Below are 22,670 nucleotides of genomic sequence, written 5' to 3' on the forward strand. Positions count from 1 at the left end.
CGTAAAACCACTCCCACAAAACCCGAGCAAGACGTCTTGAACCAGCTGGCATCAACATTTATTTTCGTAAAAGGGGGGGAGGAGGACACCACAACGGAGCACTGCCAGGAACCTGGCCGACACTCTCCCGAAACCGATCAACTTCAGAGACACAGGAAACAGCTAGGAAAGACCCCACAGAATTAGAAATGGCCAGAACAACATTTACAGGGTTGATACGCACCTTATTAAACACAAAAGCACACCTGGCCTTCTAAATATGCCAACAAGTATAAGCCACCAATCTTTGGGTCCATAACAACTCAGAACGATTACCAATATCAGGATTAACAATAGCATGCAGCCAACTAATCCAAGAGTTAATAGCCAGCCTGTTAATCTTATAACTCAAAGCCCTACCAAACCATACAGCTTGAACCCATGGACAAAGGAGGAACAAATGCTCAACAGATTCATCATCACACAAGCAGATAGGATAGGTGGGGGAAGTGGTAGACCGCCTCCTGTACAGATTCGCATTAGTAGCCATAATATTGTGCAGAGAGTTCCATAAAAAATGGCGTATCTTAGGTTGAACATCGATCTTCCATATACAATTCCACAACTTCTCCGGGATGGATCGAACATTAGTCCCCCTCTGTTTCCTCCCCTTCTCACGGGCACATGCATTGCAGTTCTAAAAAAATATGGATAAACCATTTGAGTAAAGTATAATTATGAAAAAATATGGATGATCATTTTAAGTTTTTTCCATGTTGAAAGTAAAAAATGAGTTACTCATGATTATTTAAGGAAAATTAATGAAAATGACTTCAAAAGTTTGCATTTTAACAAAAAACTACTCTATAATTTTATTTAATGATAAGGACAAAAAAAAATAATAATAAAAAATAAAAAATAACCTCACAAAAGCGCGTGTATTGCAAATTCTGTAAACTTACCATATATATTGTAGCAGCCCACACCTTTTATTATTATTTTCTTTAGTAGCTTCAAACCCTAGCCTCATAGCCCCACGTGCCTCCTTTGTCACATCCCAGACCGACTCTGTTGTAGCACGATATTGTCCACTTTGGGCTTACCATTATCTCACGGTTTTGTTTCTGGGAACTCATGAGCAACTTCCCAGTAGGTCACTCATCTTGGGATTGCTCCAACCCGAACTCGCTTAACTTCAGAGTTCCGATGGAATTCGAAGCCAGTGAGTTCCCAAAAAGTCTCATGCTATATGGAGGTGGGCATGTACATATAAGGCACAGAGGATCCACTCCCCTGGGCAATGTGGGATCTAACATCCTTCCTCTTTCTTCATTTCATGTTTAGGAGCTTTAATGATGATAGTTAGTACTTTCAATGCTCCCGTTCTCACCATTTTCAACAAAAATGTAATAAACTATCTCCCATAATAATCTTAATTGATGATTTCCTATTTGAACTTTTTGTGAGAATGGAATAGGCTCTCATCTTTCCTAAAATTAGAGAAATACCTGCTCTCTTTAGACTTAAACAACTAATTGCTTTGGAAGACACTTCCTGAAGATATTCGACCATCATAATACTTTTGATGACATTCTCGTGTATAGGATAATTATTTGGGTTTGCTATTCATTGTTAGAATGTTCATGACTCATCCATTAATTAGTATAACAACTAATCAGAAAACACAACTAATCATTTGTATTTAGTTAATGTTGATGACATGCCTTTTCCAAGTTTATTTTTCAAACCATTGGCCACTAATTTCTTGGCCCCCAAAACCATAGATGCTAGTGTGCATTTTCCAGTTGAGCTTCATCTGTTGTCCATTGTTTTCTCTACCATGGTTAATGAAATAGTGATAGTACTAGTGTTTAGTTTAAGAAATAGTTAGTGTTTAGTTTACGAAATATTGATAATATTAGTGTTTAGTTTAATAAATAGTCAATGTTTAGTTTACAAAATAGTGATAGTATTAGTATTCAGTTTAAGAAATAGCTAGTTTTCAATTTAAGAAATAGTTAGTGTTTTGTTTACGAAATAGTGATAGTATAAGTGTTTGGTTTAAGAAATAGTTAGTGTTTAATTTACGAAATAATGATAGTACTAGTTTATGAATTAGTGATAGTAATAGTGTTCGGTTCAAGAAATAGTCAATGTTTAGTTTACGAAATAATGATAATATTAGTAAGTTAGTCATTATTTGGTTTGAGAAATAGTTAGTGTTAAGTTCTAAATATAATCAGTGTTCGATTATAGAAATAATCAATGTTCAGTTGTAAAAATAACTAGTGTTAACATGACATGACACAAACTTAAATAATTGTCCGAACTAAAGATAAAATCACTATTTCGAAATTAAAATAAACATTGTTTATCAAACTGAAAAATGAAAAATTTTCTTTATTTTTTGTCTTGTAATATTATTACTTAGTTTGTTTAAAAAAAAATTATGAAACAATGATCAAATAAACACACAATAAAATAAAAAGTAAAAATTGTAAAATTTATGGAATGAGAGTAGAGTGATATGAGAGATGAGAGAAAAGAAAAAAAAGTTGATATGAAGGGGTGAGATGAGAGGAGAGAGAAATTTGATAGGAATATGTGAAAGAGAGGAGAGAGAGAGAGGAGCTAAAAACGGTGGAGGGAGGAAGAGGGAGGAAGGGAATATGTGTGTAACTGAGTGATGTGACGCGCGCATATTTTGATTTTGATTTTTTGTTTTTTTAATTATTATGTTAAACTTTTGTCATTTTTATTAAAACTTAAATCATTTTTATTAAAATTTAAGTTTTTTTTATTAAATAAAGTTAATGGATGATTTTTTTGTTAATAAAAAATTAAGAGAAGCTATTTTCATTAAAACTCCCTTAAAATTATTATTTTCTAATTCTCACAACTTCACCTTTTACCTTTGTTTTGGATAAAATTCGACAGTTGTCACTTAGTTTTCCCTTCAATGTGTCTTGTTTCTAGGGTAGACTCCTTTTCTAGGGTAAACCCTTTGCGTTTGAATTCAAACCTTTTCTCGTGAATAAGAATAATTTAGAATAGAACATCGTCTCGTCATAAACAGAATTGGATCCGCTTCGGATTTTACTGTCCAAAATCTAGGGATCAAATCATTTGGACCACTGATTGGTGTGTAAAAAAATCAGAGCCATTGGTTTTGTGTGATGAGCCAGAAAAATAAGTTAATGGGAACCGTTATATTCAATTTGTGTGGTCCAGATGAATTGATTTTTAAGCTCCGAACACTAAGATCCGAAGCGGATCCAATTCCGTCATAAAATGACGTAACAAATACAGAAAGCAAAGCAATTTGGTCACTTTGGACAAGGAGACAGACTTTAGAGGTGATTCTTTTTCCACGCAACACAATACTAATTGAACACATGCCAAATACTATGTTGTGGTCAAGCTATAATCTGCAGTCCTTGTCACAACACAGCACAAGCCCTTCTAGTCAAGTAATGCAGAGAATATCATGTATTTCCATCTTTGACTTTGTCTCTAATTAGGCAATCAATCATTGTAGCTAAAAAATAATATATATATATATATTAAATAAATAAATAACTAAACTAAGATAATATATAATTGTTTTAAGAGAAGTTTAATGAAAAACTCTTGATACTGTTCATTTTAATGAAAAATTACATTTTTACACTAAAAAATCAATCATAGTACTATTCACTTTATCCTTTATTTTGTTTTTATCATTAAATCTCAAAGTTTTCAAGCCATTTTCATTAATTTTCTTTTGTTTTAGGAGAAATTAGGTTCTCATCCTTCATTTTACTACTCTATTGATTAAAATCCTATTCATTTTCAATTTTTGATCAAGTTCCTTGGATATTAATAATATCATTAATTATTTCAATAAGAAAATATTTTTTTTATTTCTAAATATATTCATTTAATGTTAAAAATGTTACAATTAGTATATTTATATTTATGACTAAATTTTTTATCATATATTTTTGTTTTAGTTTGTAACCATTTTTTATTTGTACCAATTTTCTTTTCAATTTTAATTTGAACCCATATATTAGTTTCTTTTTGTGCCTATATTTTTTAAAGTTTGTTTGTATTTGTACCCATATATTTTGTTTATTTATACTTTTTATTTTGCTGAATGTACCCATGCTAATTATATGTACCCATTCATGTAAAACTTTTTAATCTTAAAATGTACTCATTCTTAAATATATCAATTTGTTATATGTAAAATGTACCATTTTTTTAATATAAAATCTATTCAATTTTTTTGTAATCTATTTTTTAACTTATATGGGTACATTCTTTTTTTCTTTGATTTTAAAATGTATCCATGTCAAGTTTAATCGAAGAAATTACTAATGTTATTAAGCCTAATGCCTTTTTTTTTTGTAATTTTGAAGAATGTACCCATGTTTTGATACAATAATTTTTTTGGTTAATTTTGATGAATGTACCCATATTTATACACACACACACACACACAATAGTATATTTATATTTTAATATTTTTAATCCCACAAATTATGTTTTTTATTTAAAATCTCATTTATATAAACAACTAAAATTTCTAATTTTTTTATTTAAAAAATATAGTAACGTACGTAGAAATAAATTATCATATTAATTTCGAGGACCTCGATCAAAAATTAAAAACCAACAAGGTTTCAATAAAAGAATATTCATAGCTAAGGACCGCATCCAAAGTCTCCATTTGTTTTAAAGCAATCCCCAATGGCCAATTAAAAGGGAAATGAATTTTCTCTGGATCTCTTCCTCCTAATCCATCAAGTTCGGAGATTCGGACCATTGAAATTTAATCAAACGACTATAAACAAGGGCTCACTTTAAAAGTTATAATAACTTTAACCGTTAGATCAAATTTCAATGGTCCGGATCCCCGAACTTGATGGATTAGGAGGAACGGATCCGGAGAGGATCCCTTTCCAATTAAAAGGAATTATCTAGATGGATAAGGACATGGATCATCTTTAATTGGGTCAATAATTTGATTCAGATTTCTTGTTGGTTTATCTTCAAAGGTGCTAATTTCTTGGGTTTCATCGTAAATCAATCAGTAATATAGAAAATAATTCAATTATTTATATGTATATGCAAGATCTCTTTTCATTTTTTATTTGAGATTAATACTTTTGCACATACCTCATGTGTGCAACGAATCCTCAAACCTAGCACATGGACAACATAATGACGTAAAGAATGTGGTCGTCAGGCTTCACACATAGTATAACATACTCCAATACCATAAAAGAAGTTGAAGTTATACTGTAAAACCAATTTGCTATAACCTTTGCTAATTAATTGTTCCTTTGTTTCATTTTCTTATTTGGTCTCAACTATAAAATCAATTGATGCTTAAATTTTCAGACCTCCTGACAAATTTTAATTAATTTTTATCTAACAGTTCAACATTCAAAGATCCAACTTATGACCAACATAAGAGTGAAGAATTTGATTAAAAAAACAAAAATATATATAAAAAGTGACATATTGATAAAATAAAATAAAAAGGGAACGGAAAGGGAAGAACATGCCAACGAGTAATGGAATCAATGGACAATTGAAATGGCAGCAATTAATGGATAAACGACGGGTCGTTCTCAAACTGAGCTCTCTCAGCTCTAGCCCTTTTCATGCACCCTGATTTTTTTTTAACGAAAAATGATTTCCGCACATTTTTTGTTCACTTTTTACACGGTATTCTTAGTTTTAGGCCTTTGATTGTCCTTTGATTTGTTTAATCTGATAATAAAAAGGGTACGTCGGAAATGAAGAATGTGTAGTAATCATTTTCTTTTTTGGGATTGTTGTCTTCATCATGGATGCGAAGATTTCTATACCAAAATTATAAATACATGACGAAGTTTTTGGATGAGAATTTGATGAATTTAATTGGAAAAAAAAATTCTCTAAGCTTTTAATTTCTTTCCCTAACATCAGCTAGTTTTACAACAAAAGAAGGAAAAATATATTCAACTTACATTACTAAAATGTAGATTCAAAAGAAAATCTGTGGGGCAAAGAAATGATGATTCATGAACAATGTACAACCCCATAGCTAGGCTCATCGTAGAGAGACCGAGACTCAATCTGCGCGCGGCAACAAGAAACTAAAGCCTGAGTTCTCGTGAATGAGCGGTGGTGGTTCAATGTCGGAGATGTCTATTTGCTCCATCGACTTTGATATGTCGTCAACGGAGAATGGAATGCTGCAGTGTAAAGTCTAGTGTCAGTCGAATGGCTAGGATTATAGGTAAACATGGAAGCTAATGTGTTTAGCGATGATAACAAGCACTATGAAACAATGCAGCGTTGATATACTGTCTCATTTTTCGGATACTAAATTTACAAGTAACCGAAATCTTAGAAAAACACGAACATATCAGTTTGACAAGGAAAAACTAATGAAACGGGATGTAAAGAAGAGGAAGAGTCGATAAAGAATGAATGAATAACGGCGAAGACATGATTGAATGTTGTCATAACCTGGAATCGTCATCCAGCAGGAAAGAATTACTGACTGCGTTGTTGGAATCTTCTGTCATCAGCACTCTCATATTCGATATAACCTGGATGTGCCATTGGAAAAAGGAATGGACAAGTGAGTTTGTGGATGCATGTTTGTCATTGTATTCTAATTTATTTTACTGCCTTGTGACGAAGATGACTCAAACCTAGTTGAGTAATGGCATCCATAAAAACTTACATCCGAGGACACACTATGCGTGCCATATTTGTCATCCCAGTACATTGTACTGATACGATATAGCTGCTGTATACTGAGGACCTGTTAAAAGAGTAAGTTGTGTCAAATGAGATTCGAGGGAGAGTTGATAGACTTTGAGATGTTTATTGTATCCTTATATACACATCACTTACCGGGCATAGGTCATGGCTAATTTCATCAAGCGTCTTTTTCGGTTTTTGATGTATGACCTGAGCAAAAAGACATAAATTTCAGGACAACTTCACCATTTGTTCATTTGTAGAAGTAGAATACAATGAAAGATACCAGGAATCCAATAGCCTGCCGAATATGCTTGAGTTCATCCCAAGCTGATCCTGCATACTGCATTTTCGTTTATTGGTATATCAGTTATTGAACAGTAAAAAGAGGAATTAAATTTAAGGTACGGTGGGTACCTCATCTGTTGCCTTATAGCACCAATGCTCCAGTTCAGCCAACCCAGCTTTAACATATTCACCATTACTAAACGAACAGCATTCTCGTCTTAATAGAAGACTGCGGGTATAGAAGAATACATGGAGGATATTACGAGTTTAGTGCTAAGTAGCATACAAACAAGACAACCTCAAATTTGGGCTTATGACGATACCTGTTGAATAGCTGAACATTGATGAAGGAGAATATTTGCGTGAACACCTTACGAACTAAAAATGGTGGTACCTGTAGAAAGGAACAACGCGTGTCTAAGAAAGGGAGAAAGATCCTAGGCAAAATACTTCACAAAAGTTGCAGAAACGAAAATCAGAAAGATCAAGTGAGTATGAATCTTAAGAGGAGGGGGGAAAGAGTACTAACATGATTTGCTTTTAAAGTATTTAAGAAGTTTCCGAGGCTCTTGACAATCCCCTGCCAGTGAGCAATCAAAGCTTTCTGGGCCTCAGTGTTGGCAACTGATCGCGACGATCCTTTGACCAAGCTTGCCCTGGATGTTCTTGGTGCCTGTTAAAGTTTACAGATTTAGTACTAAGTTTTGACAAATCATGGAAGCACAATTTTTCTCTCCGTAAATTGTTTTCTAGTTTGTAGGTGAACAATTTACTGGACCTGGATGCACAATCCAAGCAAAGGAGAAATCTCTTTCTTCAAATTATCTCGAATCATCCCGTAAATTTTTTCTACATATGCTGTAAGTTGCTGTTTGAAAAGCAAAGCTGGGTACTTGGCTTCAACTTGCCGTAAAGAGTCCACTCCGCCACTCATTCCACCATTGATTAAGGAAATATTAACACCTTGTGGCGCTCCACGGAAACTCTAGAGGAAAACAAAAGAAAACATGTGAAGCAACTGAAGAAATGAAGATTTATGACTAGAAAATATTCAATGTCTGATGAGAGACGATGAATTACTTGTGTCATCCTTCCAAACAGAGTAGCTGATGATGATCGACGTCGTTGGGGTGCCATTCCAGCAGCACCGCTTGCTTTCAGTGTGCGCTGGAGTAGTAATAGAAGTGTTGAGGCGTTGGATAGCCAATAGGCCAAGATATCGTTGTTATCCTGGGTCTAAATTCCAAGTGGTAATATTCAAGTTAAAGAGGTTCGTTTTGTGTTATAAAGAAACGGAAAACCAAAATACCAGAAGGGTTAAGGATGGGAGTTCCAAACCTCAATGGCATTCCCTATGGTCTGAATAATCCTATCGAAAATACTAGTCCGCTCAACTTCGAATGATCTCCACTGCAAAAGGCATTTGTATATGATGCAGGCAGCAATAGGCCTGTTCCCTGCAAAGCCCAGGTGTTGTGCAATGCATCGAATGAGCAACTCCTGGTTCTCTTGCTGTTTTTCATTTAGTGATTTCTGTGGCTTATCCTCCAATTCCGACTCCCTGTGATTTATTGAAGGACTATGCATTTCCTGATCCATTTTATTGGAACATTAGCATAAGTGAAGAGTTAAGAAAAAGCCTTTACTGCATCAAATTGCCTTTTTTGTAGGTTAATACTTGACGTTTAACGGAAACTTACCAGAGCTGTCTTTGCATCCCCTGGAATATGACTACTTTCAGCTGCCCTCTGCCAATTATCAAACAATAAGAAAATCTTAAGCATCTGAACATCATAGAAAACCATGGTTTACATTGAAATTTACCTGAATAGTTGATCTGGACCGTCCAGAAAGGAATTTATTAGGCGTCATGGACACAGCTTGTTGGCGTAAAACTTGATTTTCTGATTCTAAATTGGCAAGCTTCTCTTCTAGCCTAATCAAGGAAGTTTAAATTTTCAGTAAACAAACCATATCAGGAAAGTGAAAGTTGGTAATTCATTTCTCTCCAATATATAATTTTCGGTTTGAACTTAAATACTACATGAGTTTAAAACTTGTTCGGAGTGAGATATTAAGAACAATTTTGTAATTATCGTCTCAAATGCACATATGACGACGTGCATTTTGATGCTCTGCATCAGAAAACTCATGCTTTAGTGTCATATTACCTGGTCAAATTTTCCTGGAGCTGACTAACTTTTTTCTCTGTTTCTTCTAATTTTTTGCGTCGTTCTTCGCCCGATGTTTGAGCTTCATTATATTTTCTTTCATTTTCTTCTGCTCTTTTTTTCTCTGACTCCATAGAGGCCTGGTGAGGCGGGGACATGTTAGGTAGAGAAAAACCAAGGTCAAGAAGAACTAAATGAAAAGATCAAAATCTGTCGCTACATATATGAACAAATAAATGACGATAACGCATGATAGAACAGTCGAAACATGTTAAAAGTCTTTGCAAACACAGAATTATGTGAGACAAAGTATTATAGGTGCTAATTATTGGACAGAACATTTGTACCTTTAAACTGTCAACTTCTGCTGTTAGAGATTCAACTTTTTCAGTGTCCTCGACCATAACTTGGGTTTCCTGAACCACAGGAGGAGCCTCTTCAATAGCTTTCTTTGCAGCCTCTTGTTCCTTCACAATCAATGCGTTTGATTCATCAAGTTTGGTCTGCATTTCTTGCAATGAGTTCTGCAATTTCGTTATCTCTTGTGCCTTTGCTTCTTCTAGGTCAGTCTGCGAACATGACACAAGCTTTTAGCATGAATTTGTTTTGCATAAAATACCTAAATTAGAAGAAAATATTCAACGAAAATATTAAGATGGATGTTGAACAAGGAATTTTCTATCATATTCATCGTGGAAAGTACACCAATGCATTAGCATAATAGTTTTCGGCCATGGGACACGAGATGAAAATATTCATCAGACGTCCACAGCATTTTCTCTGCCAAACAAAATTGCTCTGAAAAACATTGAATTTACCCTTAAACGTTTTTCCAACTGTAGTCGCCAATTTAGTTCCTCCACTCGTTTTTCCAGTGCATCTTTTGCCTCCTTAAGTGCTCCTGTTTCCCTTGCAGCCTGCAGAAAATTGGAGATAATGTGAATATCGTAAAGAAAAAAGAGAAACATACGTAAGAAGAAGATTTTAAGATGTCAGCTTGAAAGGGAAAGTGTACGTACTATTATTTATGGCAATAATCTACAGTATTTGACAGAAACTATGCTCTGCCTGTACACACTAAATTTTATGTATTCCTCTCATCTTGGTTGCTAGCCTATGAATTTGATAATTTTTTCACAAAAACAATACCTATAGAGAGAGTTTAACGCTTACCATTTTTAGCTTCCTAAGTTCCTTCCTTGCGATTTTCCCCCTCATTTGGCACTGTGCGACTACTGAACCCCTCTTGAGCCTCTTAAAGTATTTGGCAGCTTTATGACAACGCCACACCGCCTGCAATTTTCATGTAGATTTTTGTTTGGCAATAGGAAATCAGTAAAGTTTCACATCGTTAAAACAAAACAAATCTTGCAAGTTACAACATATTTTGTATACAACCTGGACAACGGTTGCTGCTTTGGTTTGCCTTTTAAATCTGAATTCTTTACGTCCAGCCATTGCTCTTAAACCTGTCTGCACGACAAGAACTGAGACATGGAGCTTGTTGTAAGTTGTTCTGGCTTGGTGTTTACGTAGGTTCTTCTGAATTTTCACGGCAGCTGACTCTCTTTTCATGCCGTGGAAGACTTTGCCAGCCAGGCTTCCTGTAAGTCATACCAAACAAACATAGAAACAGTTTAAATTCGCCCGTTGATTGACGACCCTAAAATATTGTGTTAGAAAAGAAAGTGCTGGGAAACCATGACTAATCCTTCTGCTAAGATGCTCTCTGGCTCACCTCTGCATATCGATTGCATAACTATGGTTGCCTGTCGCAGTGCAATAAACCGTTTCCTAGCATAATGGGTTCGTACACGCCGCTGTATAGTTTTAGCTGCAGTACTGAGTACTTCGGTTCTTCGTGCGTCTAACTCAGCCATCTGACCAGCCCTCAGGAATACCTTTGTTTTACCTATCTGCAATAACAAATGTCTCTACCATCAGTGTGCGATTGGATGAAGACCATTAGCTATATTTACACCTATATGAGGAACACCTCAAGTTACCTGAAACCCTTTAAGACCCTTCTTTTCGAGAATCCTAGTGCATGCAACCTTTTCGTCGTAGCTGCTCAAAAGTAAAACAGGTTCAGAATGCAGATCCACAGAGTTTAATCAGAAAGTTGAAACGTTATGTCAAAAAAAATTTCTCTCCCCTCTCGAACTGAAAATCCTTAGAGATAATACTTACTTTCCTTCCAAGACCTCTGGTGCAAGAAGTCCAAATCTGTTTATGAATTCGAAAAAGGGTTTTCGAGTAGGGTAGCCAGCGCAGCTAATACGGATTGCCTCTAAAACACCCTACAAGGGGAACTGTCATCAACATCTGGAAGAAAAACATGAAATCTTTTTTTAAGAAAGTAAAAGGGAAAAGGAACACATTTTACTTACACCACAGCGCAGTTGCTGCATAATGTTGACGTTCTCAAACACGGCTGGTTTTAGAAAATTATTTGGCTTTACACATCTGACATAGTGAGGTTCTGTAGAGTTTAGGGTTTCCATTAACGATTGTAGTTGAAGCTGCACAATTTAAAACATACAAAATTTAAGTTTCAACTTCTTGTAGCATAAGTTGACATTCCAGAATATAAAGGAAACCACACGAGAGCTTTGCATGTAGCTTTAGGTTGATAGTTGATTATCCAGGGTTAAGTCGACCTTCATGCTCACCAAGCTAATATCAATGTACCTTAAAACGAGAGCCAATCGAAGAAAACTTGGAAGATTTGGCTGTCTCCTCTGGAAGTGGAGGGAAAAGGCCTGCCACGAAAGGACATTTGGAAACACCCAACAAATCTTGATGTTCAGGAACCACATAGTCCTTGTTTTTGTCCAAAAATTGGTCAGATTGATATTGGACCTGTAACAAAGTGTTCCCAAGTTAAAACCGGAACGTAAAAGTATCATATATTATATTATTAGAAAGTGTTGATTTCGTATAATTTACCTCTCCAGCATAATGAGCGATGGTAAAATCCGTGCGAGAAAGTTTTGGCTTTATAAAGCGCTTGTGAGTTTTGAATGTCTGATAAAGCTTATTTGCAAATGTTTCATGGGTTGACTTGGGAAACATGCTGGAAATAGAAAAGAAAGAAAAGCAGTTAACAAGAATGAAGAAAAGAGAGAAAAATAAAAGTTAAATGCAAAACGTTAACGGCCTTGCATTTAAGGAAGAATGAACAGATGAATAATAGCTCACCAAGCTTCATCAAGGAGAGCAACTATTCCGCCAGGTTTCTGTGAAAGGAAGCATCATATGTGAAAACTTGTAAGGATAAAATTGACTGTTGATTAATAGTACTGAATATCTGAATATTCCAGTAGTGATTGTGTGTGTGTGTGTGTAACTATATATATAGGTAGGTGATTGTGTATGTGGATGTATATGAAGGAATAGGAGAAGGAATAACCTTTTCAATAAGATCCAAAACGTCTTGATTATCGACAAACTCAATGTAGCTCCAATCAATCTGCTCTTTTGTGTATTCTTCTTGTTCCATCTTGAAGACGTGCTGAAAATATACAGGAAAAACTTAATTTAAATTAAAATAATAATAACAGGAACAATAACCCAAACAACAACAACAACAAAGCCTTTTCCCACTAAGTGGGGTCGGCAACAGGAACAATAACCCAAGAGCTAAAAATAGAGAAAGCAAGAGTTCAACATGATCTGAGCCATTACCTGATTGAAATGTTGCTGCAATTTCTCGTTTGTGAAATTAATGCAGAACTGCTCAAAACTGCACAGGTTGATAAGCTAAAATTAAGTTGTGGAATACCATCAACGCATGACGGGTGTTTGATATGAAATGTCTTCATTAGCGCATTTTCAGTTTCTTTTATACTAAAAAAGACACAGAATGCACGTATGTACAGAACTTCAAGTACTCTAAGTGCGGTATTATGCTGAATAGTTGTTACCTATTGGTCTTAAAACTTTCAAAACCATAGATATCAAGGACCCCAATCAGCGATTTCGAGGTAGCATCTTGTCCAATTGAGACATTAATTTTATCCACCAACCTGTATAAATTTAGAACCACATCAACATTTAATTCTCACTCCAATATGCTTCTAGTGGTTAATAGAAAATTTATTCATAAACCAGATGTTAATCTGATGATGTTTTAAGCTATAGTAACTAACCAATCAAACAATCGAGAATATACTGTCTTTGCTAAACCATCGCGGCTAATTGCTGCACTTTGAGGATCAAGACTTCTCTTGATAACTTCTTCAGGTGTGATCATGACACGCTTACATAATGCATCTTCCAATGCATCAGGGTCACACCTGAGGTAATGTTATTATCACACTATAACAATATGAAAACAGACTGGAAACAGATTACATGGGTAAAAGCACGAAGAATACATACATGAGAAGCTCTGAAGTCATCTTAAGATGGAACTTTGCTTTATCATCTTTTGGAACTGACGAATCAACTTCCGAGCCCTTGGAAAACTCAATATTTCCTAGATGAAGAATTGCAGCAACTACTCTAAAAATTGCTTCCTAAGAGAGAGAGAAAAAAGAAGGGGTGTGAGACGACGGTCTTTCTAGGTTCCACGTTAAAATGAAATTAAGAAGAGGCTGTACCTGCTCCTTAGCACTTATTCCAACAATATCCATAGCTCTCCTTGTGGCAAGATAGTCATGAGCATCACTTACACCAACCAGTTCGTAGCAACGTGACTGGTTAAGATAGTGAAATGATTTAGGATTTGCCAACTTGTATTTCTCAATTTCCTGTCAACATAAACAAATATTAGCTCGAAGTTTAAGAGCGGAAATTTGCAGCAATACTTTGATTGTTTTAATCGAAGTCTGGTTCCTACATGATCTTACCTCCTGTGGTGCAGCACAAAGAAGGTAGAAGCAGTGGTAGTTCCGTTCAGGATCAGAAACTTGGCAAACACGAGACCGTTCCAGAAGGTAGGTTCTAATGGCTGCTCCTGAGATTCTTCCTTGCTTATCAAATTGAATTTCAACAAATTTACCAAAACGACTGCACCAATACCAAACAAAGAGAATACCACGTGAATTTATCCGAACATGATAATAATTCAGGAAAAGTAATTTATGCCAGTAAAATGACTGTTCAAACTAAGACAAATTTGACACAAATATGTACTAGCTTGATATCGTCTTGCCTAGAATTGTTATTTCTAACAGTTTTAGCGTTGCCAAATGCTTCCAGAACTGGATTTGACTGCACTCAGAAAAGAAAGAACCATAAGAATTTCATAAGAAACTAATAGAGCTTGACATAGAGAAGGTAATATGGAGTTATCAAAGCTTAATATCAATGCTGATCAAAGGTAGGATAGAAATCGTACTTCAAGAACTTGCTGTTCAACTGTCCGTCCTTCAGTTGCAGCCCGGCCACCTAGAAATGCAAGGTACCTCATAAGCATTTTTGTGGTCTCAGTTTTACCTGCTCCACTTTCACCACTGACCAGAATTGAATTGCTTTTTCCCTCATTGATCATTGCCCTGGTTTTTTCAAAGAATTAACTTTAAATATTCGGTTTATTGATCTTATGGAGCAATACATAGCATAGCATGCACATAAGGAATGAAGGTAACCTATATGCAACGTCCGCAACTGCAAAAACATGAGGATTTAGTTCTCCAAATGGCGCGCCCTTGTATTGTTGCATCATGTGACCATCGTAGAGATGCGGCAGTCTTTGGAATGGATTAATGGCAATAAGGATATTTCCAGTATAAGTCTATCATGATAGCAACAGAGGCATATATTATTGCAGGATTATAGAGAATAAGAATTCCTAATTTGAATAAAAACTCCGTAAGTAAATTCAAATGAAGGGCAGAACATGTACATAGATTTCATTAAGTTCGTATCTAGTTTTTAAATTCTGCAAAACTCCAGGCTCATGCAGATAAGATAGCTTTGTCATGTCATCAACTCCAGCAGCAGGAGCTTCCATATCTTTTGGATATATTTTCGCCAATTTGACAACCATCTTAATAGCACAAAAAAGTGAACAGGAATCTCGTTAGAGTACATTTATATAATACTAGAAGATTTTCTTAAAATAAACAAATTTCAAAGACCAAAATATATATCCAGAAAGAAAAATATCAAATTTAGTAAAAAGAGTTTACCTTCTTCCCATTGCTACTCTCGATCTCAGCTTCTTGTCCAGTAATCTTTGACACTTGGCCATCAATCCAGGCCAATTCTGAGTCTTCAACCCAGACATGAGAACCTACAATGATATTCACTGGTGTTCCCTGTAGATGAAGATATTAAAGTATGAATAGGTATACGAATAAAGTGCCATAAAAACACACAAAATTCACTGATAACCATTTCTGAAGACTAATTTGAATGGCTTTTATATGAATTATGGCTTAATATGCGGCCAACGCCTTTGTCCTATTGTTGTTGCTTATCTATGAAGTCTATGTTAGCTATGCCCACCACCAAAAGTATAGTGTGATGGTAAGCGCACTTGTCTCTCTTGCACAATGCTTCCTTTGAGTTGTCTCATAAATTGTGCCGTTAGAGTTATCTCATAATTTGTTTCTTTCCCTTGAGAAGAAGCAACAGGTTCCCAGTCTGTTAACCACAAGCTAACACATACACTAAACGATTGTTCTGCTCTGTATCACAAACACTCAAATCACATGTTTGATCGAAAAGAAAACTTAATCATTTGTAATTAACAAACCCAATTTCTATATACCGCAAAACTTCTAATGAAGATGTTGTCTTAGACTCCAACAATCACTCGAAATTTCAAACTGAATCAGAGAACCTAATCTAATCCACAAATTAAAGCAAGAAACAAAAAAACTTTACAAATTTTATGAAAAATCAACCGAAACCGCACATACCATTTTTTCGTTCTAAGCTGCCGATCCAAAGCTCATCAATTCATTAAGCACTTTCATCAAACATTTCAGCTGCATGACATTACACAACCATCAGCTCCCAACTCCAGCTGAGAAGTGTTCCTCTCCACCAAACACCATAAGCGAAAGAGACCCCTTTTTCTCAAAAGCATCAGACTTTCCCTACGAAACACGGGGGTCAGAAATGTCCGATCAACGCGCCAGAAAGCTCCATTTTCCCGGGAAAATTGGCAAGAAAGTGAAGGAAAACCGAAATGGGGACGAGAGATGGATCGATTAGCTAGGTGGGAAACTTTTGTTTGTGTGATTGTTGTGCGTTGTGTGTGTGGGAAGTGAATGTGGATCGAGCGGATTGAGAGAGTGGACATTCTTCACAAGGGCCTCTTGTTTCGCTTTGCTTTCCGCTCTTTTCGCGCCAATTAGTGGCTGCTAACCAAGTCTTCTCCTTCTTTCCTTAACGGTCACATTTCTTCTGCCATGTCCAGGGGTCGTTCGAATCTTGTGTGTCCGGATGTATTGTAAGAATTTGTTACCCGTCGTTTGTGCCGTTGGAACTTGTTACCCGTCATCTGTGCCGTTGGATCGAAAAAGTAATTTCCACAAACTCATTATTTCTTTGTTTCTTTGTGTACATGCTGTACGTGTTTATTTTTGTCAGTTGATTCTCTCGTTCTTGGATGAGGAGTTGACCTCGTCAGAACAAAATATTCGTGTCGATCTTAAATTTTCGTGAAAAATAAATTTTTCTAATGTTCTACTTTCCATCACATGTTCGCAAACAACAACAAAGCCTTAACGAAAAATAAAAAACACCGTCTGACACATATACACGAACATCTCAAACCGCAGAACGAAAAATTCAAATGAAACCCAAGGCACGACAGGGATCCATTTGATACAGATTTTCAAACAGTTTGCTCGTCGGAAATGGCAATTCAGCAAGCCGTAGTCTACATCCAGGGACATAAAGAAGAGCGTGGCCAAGACGGTCTATAGAAAGGCACCACTGTGCTGTCATCCCATTGAATCGAAGGGTCACGACCAAGATATCGAATCTCTTTAAGCTTCTGGCTTTTCAGGTGGAAGAAATATATGTTCCATCCAGCTCTTATGAAGATATACTCGGAATTCTGATGAAGGAATGCCATAAGTTTAGCTTCTTTCGAATGCTTTCCATGGTCTGGATTCTGCTTCCACATCGCCTTGAAACCGAGTCTGTACCTCAAATTCCACTTCTTCTGTGACTGCACATTGCCTGTGCTGATCGATGAGAAACTACTTTCTCCGGCCTCGAGAACCCATATTTCCACGCCAGACGTACTGCTCTGACCATACTGCAAAAGCCCATCTGAAGAATGCCCAAGAACGCACTCATCATAATCTTGAGAAATCCTCCCTTCTGGTAATTTAAGCAGATTTATACGCCTGTTTCCAAGACGTGGATCATAAATGGCTAGGTTTCCCTGGGTTGCAAACCAGTGTAGGATACCATTAACTACAGTAGCCTCTCTCCAAGGACGCAATGCAAATGTTGAAGAGCAAGTGAGAGTGAAATGCTTCCATGTACCGCTGATTGAAGAGTAAGTCTCAATGGAGACAGTTTTAGATTCCCGTCTGCAGTTACATTTTGCCCGAATAACCTTGTAGTGGACTGCGTCATTAAAACAGTCATCTTCGACAGTGAGGAATGCCATGCACAAACTTTGATAGAACTGCTGAGGTTGAGGAAGTTTGCATAGCTGTTTGCTGACTGGGTTCCACACCGTATATGTCATTGGATGGCGGCCAAAAAGAAGTAGGCCATTGGAAGTGCCAAGAAAGTAACCAAGCTGTTTGGGTGCAGAAACCATTAGATTATCACCTTCCTCACAGGCTGACAAAAAATGAATTGCGGGCTCTGTTAGGGGCCGCCGCATGCCATATTTAGATATTCCGAGGTAAAGATGGTTGCACACAAAGAAGCCCAAAAGATGATAATTTACTTTCCATCGAGCATGGTAATCACATCGAAAAGAAGGGCTACATATCACATGAAGCCACCTCTTCGATACGAGTATTAAACTGAAAACAGATTTCTCTGGCAGACGGAGTAGGATCTCATGTAGGATGTCATCATCACAGGTGAATACTTCATGAGCATCATTTGCAGACTTCTTTTGACCCGTCATAATATCATCTGGACACATAAAAACGTGCTGAGAGCATGCTCCGCTGTATCAGTACAGTTCTAAAAATGTGTAGCCAAACAATAACTAAAGCACCTCCATTGACATAAAAGGATACAAATCTAAAAGTCACCGGTTGTCCATATTTAGAAACACTTAAAAGCTCATGTCAAACAAATACTGATAAACTAACGGAAACTAGAACGCATTTTACAAGGAGAACCAAGTAATGACACCCTAGCAATGACATACGTTAATTTGATCGATATTCACAATCTTTTACCAGAACCCCGAAAGCAGCATATCAATGAAACACGTTTCAAATTCATATTTTCACCTAAATTCTATAATTCCAAGTTTTCCCACACCGTGTAAGCAAAATATGCAATCTAAAAGCAAACTAAGAAATCCCAAGAGAATATCTGCTACAATAAGTTTCACATTGCCTATTCAGGAAAGAAATCGGGTTTAGGGGAAAAGAACAAGCTTGAACACATATGACCCCGCAACCATATATCCGAATTGCGAAAGGGTAGTGCTATGCACACACCCATTTTTACCTCCCACACACCCCTTTTTAATTGTTGTTCTTTGATCTTCTCCAATTCATTCGATCCAATGACTTAAAATTAAAGGTTGTGTGAAAAGTAAAAGCTTGAACACATATGAGCCCCGCAACCATATATCCGAATTGCAAAAGGATAATGCTATGCACACACCTATTTTTACCTCCCACACACCCCTTGTTAATTGTTATTCTTTGATCTTCTCCGGTTCATTCGATCCAACGGCTTTAATTAAGTGAAAAGTAAAAATAGGTGCGTGGATAGCACCGCCCTTGCGAAAATTGCAACAAATCCAAGTTCTAGACTTTTAAGTAGTTTCTAACAATTGAAACCTAGTTATCACCGAAACAGCGGAATCGTCTATAATCTGGTTACCCATTTGCATGCACTAAATTAATTAAGGAAAAAGACCTGAACCTTCACGAGAAAAACCCAACAAAAACACTTCCGACAACCTTAAAGATTTCATCTTGCATGGTCTGATAAGAGGACAACATAAAACACCCTAACCAATCGAATCGAAACGAAGGCGTTTTCCAAGCTGCCATTTTTGCCCCATTTCATCAAATTACAACGAAAGGAGAAGAGAGAGAGAGAGAGAGAGAGAGAGAGAGCTTACCTGAGAGCTTGAGCGTCTTGATGAATTCCGGGAGCCGCGAGGGCGGAGGAGGAGGAGCTCCGGCGAGTGATGTTTGGACTCTCACAGTGGCATAAAAAAACCTGTCGCTTTCTGATCTCACTGGTTGGGGGTTTTGGGCCACCTATTTATAGTAAGGGGTCCGATTCAAGCATGGTTCGGTAGGAATGTGACTTTACTCGGGTTATTTACACCTTTTAATTAAAGGTTTGAAACTGCCTCCAAAATACTACAGTCTCGTAGTATTTATCTTCGTTTGTAAGTAATAGGTTTAGGTTTGCTTTTCGTTAAATGCGAATTTGAATTATATTAGTACTAGCTTATTGTGAGGTTTACCCACTCCCCTTCCAACCACCAATATAGATAATATTGTTTGTTAAAAAAAAAAAAAAAAACAAAGGTTTGAAACTTTGAAGTGGTGTTGACCAAAGAAAAAAAAAAAAATCTTTCGAAGTGTTTTCAATTTTCATAGCGGAAAATGATATTTCAATTTTCTCATATTGTATTCTGATTTTCGAGTCGGCCCATTGAAATTTGATTTAACAGATGCAATTATTATAATTTTTAGAGCGACTCCCTGTTTGTAGTCGTTTGATCAAATTTCAACAGTCCGTGTGATTTGCTCAGAAGGCTCAACCTCCTAAGCCCAGGAGGGGATCCGGTTCCTTAGTTTTTATGTTAAATTGTTGACACAGTAGTTGTGAGATTCGTTTTGAGATGATGTAAAACTCACGCATATATTATTGGGGGTCAAATTGTAAGAGTGGTTGTGATCGATTAAGGATAAGCTGAAGATCCTATGTGGTGCAATTGCACCAAAAAGTTTTTTTTTTTGGAAACTTGCACGAAAAAGTTTTTGAAAGTTTACAACTTTCGTCGAACAGGACGATTGTGCTTTGTATTTGGTTATTTATTTGAAATAATGAAGGCCCATACGTTCAAGAGACGACGAAAGCAATGGTTTGACCCACTGATCTCTTTGGACCGTTGGTTGCACCAACAGGTAAGCCCATGTCCATGCCATAAAAGCTTCCCACTTACAGCTATGGAGATACAACCCAAGAAATCCCCCATCCCACCCACCCCGCCTCGGCAGATCAAAGAAAATACAAGAAGAAGAAGGAGAAGAACATCATGTTTCACTACAAAGAGGTAAAAGATTCAATTTTTATTTCATTTTTTTGGGTTTTTTTTCCCATGAAAAAGTTTCAATCTTTACCCATTTCCTGGTGGATGAATGCATTTTGTCAGGAAAAAGAAGCAAAGAAGGAAGCATTCAGGAAGTACTTAGAATCCAGTGGAGTTCTTGATGCCCTCACCAAAGGTTTGTTGAAGTTTCGGACTTTTCCTCATTTATTTTTGTGGGTTGGGTTTTTTTGTTGTTGGATTAATTTCATGTTTTCTGTAACTTTTTTCATATAATTTTGTGAATTGCTAACCGAAGATTTGACGCAAAACCGACATTCTATGATTCATACAGACGGCCCACTTGGTGGGAAAAAGGCATTATTGTTGTTGTTGTTTTATATAATTTTGTGATTTTTTTCTGGGACAGTTCTGGTTGCTTTGTATGAGCAGAATGAGAAGCCTTCCTCTGCACTTGAGTGAGTTCATTTCTTTGATTCTGTGTTCTAAAATTTATTTGAGCCTAGATCAAGTTTTAGATTTTTTGCTAGCTCAACTCAATTAGGTTAATTTCATGTGGATTTGTTGAATATTTGCTCAAGAATTCAGATGTTATTATTAGCTACATATTCTTCTACATCAAAAGATAGATGTTAGCTTTTACATCTCGTTCTCATTGCACATTTTTGCTTAGATTGTCAACCCCATCGGACCAGTTTATAATACACCTTGAGTATGTGTGAACCGTGTTGAGAATTGTGAGAGCCTTGAACATATGATGGTTGCTATGCAATTACGTGATCCTTGTTCGCGAGGTTTAGTCTGAATGCTATTTCAGTTGTGTCAATTCTTCGTGAGAAATGGTACTTTTCATTGTCAATTTGTTCTTTTTGCTTGATTGGTGGTAATTTTTCACATTATTGAGGACCTTGAGGATGTATAATCAATCAGTAATCATCGTATAAACTGAACCATGATGCTCATAGTACTTCTTTAAGTGTTTTCCCTGGAACCGAGTGATATAAATCGTTCATGAACAGAGAGAATTGTTGTAACTAGGATATTCCGCTTCCATCTACTACTGTTGCTGTCTTGCAGATGTTGGGTAGTTGTGCTTAATTGTGTTTTGCTGCTTAGTCTAGTTTGAACTAACAAATGTTAAGACGTACTTTGATTTTGATATTCAATTTTTTGGCAGGTTTGTTCAACAAAAGTTAGGGGGTCCATCTGTGTCTGATTACGAAAAGCTACAGGCTGAATTGTCCGAGTTGCAGAAAAAGTATAGCACACTTTCAGCAGCATACCAAGAAACATGCACTGAGGTAATTTCTGGAGTTTGTAATCCTCCTTTACTTTGAGATTAATATGAGCATTGGGTAAGAGGCATTGTTAAGTTTTGAACAACATATTGCCTATAGGGCGATAAGTTATGTTAAATAAAGTTGTGAAACCAAGTGTTAAATTGCAAAGGCAAGATATAGATATAATTCATGAACTCCGTAGATCTTACGATTATGTGATAATTGGGGGAAGATAGGCACCAACTCATTGGATGACCAGTAAGATGCAGGTTTCGCTCAATAACTTTGATAACTAAAACGTTCCTTGTGGTGGCATGTTTGAGATATGTATGATACTGATTGCATTGGCTTTTGATCTTCGTTTTAACTGTAACAACCTCCTGTTTCGTTATATAACTCACCAAATTATGCACCGTATTGCAGCTAGAGGGACTTAAGAGCTCACAATTACTTAACGTGGCCTCGCTTTCTATCAAAGACAAAGAGACCGCAGGCGAGGAGGCCCTAAAGGAGAAAATCTAGAAGTGCGGTAGATGATTGTGTAAATTGCTAAGCTACGCAAAACCTTTTCGTGTGAATATATCAAACATGTGACAGGAGCCATGGTTTCCTGGCTGTAGTATCTACAATACACGCCAGAACTTCGTACTCTCTGTGTATGTGCTCGCGTTAACTTGTGTTTGTGTCATCTCTTTCATCATTGTATGTGTTTGGTGTGAGTTCTATGTAACTGATTCCCATGAGATATCTTCAAATTTTAATGTCATTTGATATTCTTCTTTAAATTTGGGAATCGGGATG

The 22,670-nt window shown here is 36.4% G+C and overlaps 3 protein-coding genes across 3 annotated transcripts; 1 reads left to right on the forward strand and 2 right to left on the reverse strand.

Moving 5' to 3' along the window:
- Window positions 1-5,769: 5,769 nt before the first annotated feature.
- LOC103451047 (myosin-11) lies at window positions 5,770-19,603 on the reverse strand. Its single transcript, XM_008390474.4, has 39 exons — window positions 19,426-19,603; window positions 16,058-18,270; window positions 15,323-15,451; window positions 15,037-15,180; window positions 14,780-14,925; window positions 14,530-14,686; window positions 14,344-14,402; window positions 14,039-14,198; window positions 13,790-13,939; window positions 13,569-13,705; window positions 13,337-13,483; window positions 13,112-13,213; window positions 12,873-12,930; window positions 12,598-12,699; window positions 12,387-12,424; window positions 12,135-12,261; window positions 11,877-12,047; window positions 11,576-11,707; window positions 11,376-11,485; window positions 11,192-11,252; window positions 10,924-11,101; window positions 10,584-10,789; window positions 10,359-10,478; window positions 10,004-10,102; window positions 9,533-9,754; window positions 9,186-9,325; window positions 8,839-8,950; window positions 8,715-8,762; window positions 8,353-8,604; window positions 8,095-8,250; window positions 7,793-7,999; window positions 7,544-7,687; window positions 7,338-7,408; window positions 7,144-7,243; window positions 7,013-7,069; window positions 6,880-6,936; window positions 6,707-6,787; window positions 6,487-6,569; window positions 5,770-6,209 (listed from the first exon to the last, which is right to left on the reverse strand). Exons 2-39 carry the CDS (start codon window positions 16,058-16,060, stop codon window positions 6,086-6,088), a joined length of 4,590 nt encoding a protein of 1,529 aa, XP_008388696.1. The 5' UTR covers window positions 16,061-18,270; window positions 19,426-19,603; the 3' UTR covers window positions 5,770-6,085.
- LOC103451049 (F-box protein At5g03970) lies at window positions 17,026-18,243 on the reverse strand. Its single transcript, XM_008390476.4, has one exon. The coding sequence runs from the start codon at window positions 18,241-18,243 to the stop codon at window positions 17,026-17,028; it is 1,218 nt and encodes a 405-aa protein (XP_008388698.2).
- A 791-nt stretch (window positions 19,604-20,394) lies between the features above and the next one.
- On the forward strand, window positions 20,395-22,654 carry LOC103451050 (uncharacterized). The gene is made up of 5 exons (XM_008390477.4): window positions 20,395-20,595; window positions 20,695-20,767; window positions 20,999-21,047; window positions 21,767-21,890; window positions 22,293-22,654. Exons 1-5 carry the CDS (start codon window positions 20,578-20,580, stop codon window positions 22,389-22,391), a joined length of 363 nt encoding a protein of 120 aa, XP_008388699.2. The 5' UTR covers window positions 20,395-20,577; the 3' UTR covers window positions 22,392-22,654.
- Window positions 22,655-22,670: the final 16 nt, after the last annotated feature.

Source organism: Malus domestica, chromosome 12 (genome assembly GCF_042453785.1).
Source record: "Malus domestica chromosome 12, GDT2T_hap1".
Lineage (NCBI taxonomy): Eukaryota > Viridiplantae > Streptophyta > Magnoliopsida > Rosales > Rosaceae > Malus > Malus domestica.

What these genes read in the sequence shown, in the direction of transcription:
- LOC103451047 (XM_008390474.4), bottom strand. An exon ending in ATGACTTCAGAGCTTCTCAT is followed by an intron (nt 13,484 to 13,568) that starts GTATGTATTCTT and finishes ACATTACCTCAG; the next exon opens with GTGTGACCCTGATGCATTGG. An exon ending in CCAGAGGTCTTGGAAGGAAA is followed by an intron (nt 11,253 to 11,375) that starts GTAAGTATTATC and finishes ACTTTTGAGCAG; the next exon opens with CTACGACGAAAAGGTTGCAT.
- LOC103451049 (XM_008390476.4), bottom strand. Translation starts at nt 18,243, where the DNA reads ATGACGGGTCAAAAGAAGTCTGCAAATGATGCTCATGAAGTATTCACC.
- LOC103451050 (XM_008390477.4), top strand. An exon ending in TCTTGATGCCCTCACCAAAG is followed by an intron (nt 20,768 to 20,998) that starts GTTTGTTGAAGT and finishes TTTCTGGGACAG; the next exon opens with TTCTGGTTGCTTTGTATGAG. An exon ending in ACCAAGAAACATGCACTGAG is followed by an intron (nt 21,891 to 22,292) that starts GTAATTTCTGGA and finishes ACCGTATTGCAG; the next exon opens with CTAGAGGGACTTAAGAGCTC.